General features: G+C 39.3%; 1 protein-coding gene across 2 annotated transcripts; it reads left to right on the top strand.

Moving 5' to 3' along the window:
• Window positions 1–441: 441 nt before the first annotated feature.
• On the top strand, window positions 442–1,950 carry LOC311503853 (thiosulfate:glutathione sulfurtransferase). 2 transcript variants are annotated; one of them, XM_084566743.1, is made up of 4 exons: window positions 442–630; window positions 1,140–1,262; window positions 1,356–1,518; window positions 1,622–1,950. In XM_084566743.1, exons 1-4 carry the CDS (start codon window positions 450–452, stop codon window positions 1,674–1,676), a joined length of 522 nt encoding a protein of 173 aa, XP_084422869.1. In that variant the 5' UTR covers window positions 442–449; the 3' UTR covers window positions 1,677–1,950. The 2 variants fall into 2 exon arrangements, with proteins under 2 accessions (XP_084422869.1, XP_084422870.1); XM_084566744.1 differs by lacking the exon at window positions 442–630 and adding an exon at window positions 946–1,055.
• Window positions 1,951–3,650: the final 1,700 nt, after the last annotated feature.

The raw sequence follows: 3,650 nt of genomic DNA, 5'->3' as shown, positions 1-3,650 counted from the left end.
TCATATGTAAAAAAATAAAAATAAAACAGCAGTTTAGAACATACAGTGATAAAATAATAATAATAAAAAAATAACTAAATATTAAAAACTAGGTGCAGGAGAAATCTGCTGAAATAAAGATTAAAAGTTTAAAACTTGAGTTTGGGAATGTGCTCTGAGCCTTGTGCTATGGCCGATTGAAATGTCCTGTATATGGGAAAGCCTCTCCGGAAATGAATTTTGCTTTTATTTAGTCTTTGTTTGTTTGTTTTGTTAAAGAAAAAAATATGTTCTTAATCAGTGTATAATGAGAACACAAAGATATTATAACTAAAACTAAGAAAAACTGCGCAACTTTATATAGATTTCTGCCAGTGGCGACATCCTGGCTGTAGGGGGCAGCAGTGTGCGGGGCTGCGTCCAGCCCGCCTGACAATAGAAGAAGCCGACGGTGTACAATAATAACAATCATGCTTTCACTTCCCCAAAGGCTCCACGGCGTACCTGCGCTCATAATGCTGTCCTTCGTTTTATCCCGAAGCTTCTGCCAGGTTGTCACGGAAGTAAACCGCAGGTCTTACCCGACCATTGCTACGGTTTTTCGGACGTTTGCAACTTCAAGTCCAAAATGTGGGGAAGCTTCCGACGATGGTAAAAAAATAAATACATTTCCTGGTGTAGTCACCTTCATACTCCTGTAACACTAGGTCTGAACGTCAGTGTGTGCATCTATATATATGTGAGTGAGTGTGTGTATAAACTAATATATTAGGTGTTGTAATATTCCTATAAAAGTGTTGGAGTATTGTTTAAAAATGAGGACATAACGAGTTGTCATGGCTGCTTGTGTGTTTGTACATCCAGCATTTTCCGGCTTCTGCAGGTGTGTGTTCAGTGTTTGTCATGTCTTTGTTTAAAACACAGAGCTTGGTTGACTTGAGCGCTTTTGTTTCATATGGAAAACAGCAGCATGTCAGTGGCGTAGCTGTGTTCAGGGAAAGCCTCAGTGTGCACCACAAACACTGGCCTGTAGCAGGAGCTGAATTAACTCAAGGTTAAGGTTAAAGCAATGGATGGTGAGTTTATATCAGTAAGTGGGGTCAATTTAGGGTCAACGGTGAATTGACGCTTAAGTGTTTCCTTTTCTGTTTCCGCACCAGGTTCGGTGGTGACCTACTCTCAGCTGAAGACCATGCTGTCAAATCGGGACATTCAGCTTTTTGACGTGAGAAACCCAGATGAATACCAGGCGGGACACATTCCAGAGGCTGTCAACGTACCACGTAGGCCGCCGCATATCTAGTCTGGACTTGTTTTTCCTGATTTTATATTAACGTTCCGTGTCTGCGTGTGTGTGTGTGTGGTGGCATATACAGTGGGAAATCTGGAGGAGTCGCTGAAGCTTTCCCCTGAGCTCTTTGAGCAGAAGTTTGAAGTGAAGGCTCCTAGCAAGGACGACGACAACATCGTGTTTCACTGCAAAAGTGGAAACAGGGGTTCCAAAGCGCTGAGCGTCGCCCATCAGCTTGGCTTTAGCAAGTAAGGAAACATGAAACCTATGCATCTAGGCGTTATGAGTCATTGTGCTGCTAAAACATACAGTACACTGATAAAACACACTATCTTTGCTTCTTGTTCTCAGGGCGAAACATTATCAAGGAGGCTACACCGACTGGGTGGGGCAGGAAGGAAACTGATCCCAGGCTGAAATCCGCACATTAGTATCTTTATGCAGCTAAAACAAAACTACAACCTAAAATATGTTACTAATCAGCAAACGCCTGTTACGATATTATATTGACTGCTACAAAGTTGTTACAAAAGTTACTACTTGAATTCTAACATTGAATGTATTTATATTAGCTGTCACCTATGGTTAAATGCCACATGTGTCTCTATTATTCTCCACAAAGGCATCAAATGTATCACTCACTAATGTCAAAATGTTACATCTGAATTAAAACCTGCATGAAAAATATGTTTGCCTAAACATTTTTTTTCCCAGTCTTATATATCTACATATTGTCATAGTTACTGTAACTCCTGACATAGAAATAATTTTATATTTATTTTAAAGGCTGTTCTGCTCTAAAAAACAAACAAACAAAAACAAAAAAAAACTCCAAATTAATGCAAACAGAAAATATGAAAGTGAATAAAGAAGTTCATTTCGATTTTGATTTTTGGGCCTAAAGCATTATTTCTGACTTTTTTTGCAAGCAAAAGGTTTTTCCCCTAATTTCACTGTAAGATGGACCACAATTACGGCTGGATGATACAGCAATAAAATGGCCCACAGGCAGGTTTGGCGTGTGCAACAGATGAGGCCTTTTGTTCATCCATATTCCGGAGCACATGAAATCTCCCAGCATCAGACCAGCAACACTCAAGCTGCTAAAATGGCACCTTTTTATACCGTGTTTCTGCTAATGACCTCGGGAGACTTCATCATCAGGGATCCACTGCCTGCTCACATATTAACACACTTTTCCTTTCCTTCAATTATATAAACACACAACCCTAAATACATATTCATATTCCTATTATTAATGAAAACAAACCCACACTAAACCACATTACATTTAGAACAATAAAACACACATATCCAAACCCCCTCACACCAATTTACACTTGGTTACCCCCGGAACTTTAAAACACAGGGTCTGTTGTCTGGGGAAGCCTTTTGCCCGAACACCCTGAAGAGACCGGTGAGTTCAAAATACACCCACTCATTGCACATTGCACCTACATTCAACTTAAGAGCAACATATACTTTACATCCACCATCACATGTCTTTAGCTTAGCTCTTGCTCATTGTTTTATCAATTAAAACATGGCTGCATATTTTACTCCCATGTCCCTCTCTTCCAGGCGGAGCTGCATGGCTCCCACAGCACCCGCCAGCCAATCCAAGGCTACAAAAGGACAATAAATATGGAGACAAATATTCCAACACTCAATAGTGCAAACTACAGCCATACCAATGTGCAAAACGCAGTGTGATAAAATGTATTGTGCAAATCTTCAATAAAGTGCTGTTGCTCCTATTAAAGTGCTTGTGCAGTTATTAAAGTGCATGTGTTCCCATACCCTAGCAGCCAAAAGTGCATGGTGCCATATTTGCAAAGTCAAGTGACGAAGCGCTCTTCGTCATATTCACACAGTGCATCATGGCTCAAACGAAATAAAGCTTTCTTGTTATGAAAACTGATCTTTTAAATACACAATTTTGCCCATTTACAAGGGACATAGCGCTTAGTATGGAATTAGGTGTCCCTGTTCCAACCTACATGTGTACTATACAGTATACACTCCCTTGTCAGGTCATTAGGTACACTATTGAAAAGAAATGCATTCTAGTATAACAATCTTGCACTAAATCCGTATTTATGACTGTTAATAATATTCAGTTTATTTTGAAACACAGTAAGAAAGTGGTAATTCAACTTCATGGTGATTTTGAAGGAAGGTAGTTTGTGGTGCTGTTTAAGTGGATTGAATTAAACACAAAAGTGTCTGTTATTTTGCCCACTGACTAAAATTTGCATGTCAACATAATAGAGACAGGTCAATACAACATAATGCAATGTAATAGTACTACAAACCACAACCTCCAAAATGAAAACACAGCTGAATCTACAGCTCTCTAAGTTATTTTAAACAAATTCTG

Source organism: Chelon labrosus (assembly GCF_963514085.1).
Source record: "Chelon labrosus genome assembly, chromosome: 18".
Lineage (NCBI taxonomy): Eukaryota > Metazoa > Chordata > Actinopteri > Mugiliformes > Mugilidae > Chelon > Chelon labrosus.
Note: the sequence above shows the minus strand (reverse complement) of the source record. Positions and strands in the feature narration are given on the sequence as shown.

Bases quoted from the DNA above. Each gene is read 5' to 3' on its own strand.
- LOC311503853 (XM_084566743.1), top strand. From the start codon at position 450: ATGCTTTCACTTCCCCAAAGGCTCCACGGCGTACCTGCGCTCATAATG. The intron at 631-1,139 runs GTAAAAAAATAA...TTTCCGCACCAG, and splicing joins TGGGGAAGCTTCCGACGATG to GTTCGGTGGTGACCTACTCT. The intron at 1,519-1,621 runs GTAAGGAAACAT...TCTTGTTCTCAG, and splicing joins CATCAGCTTGGCTTTAGCAA to GGCGAAACATTATCAAGGAG.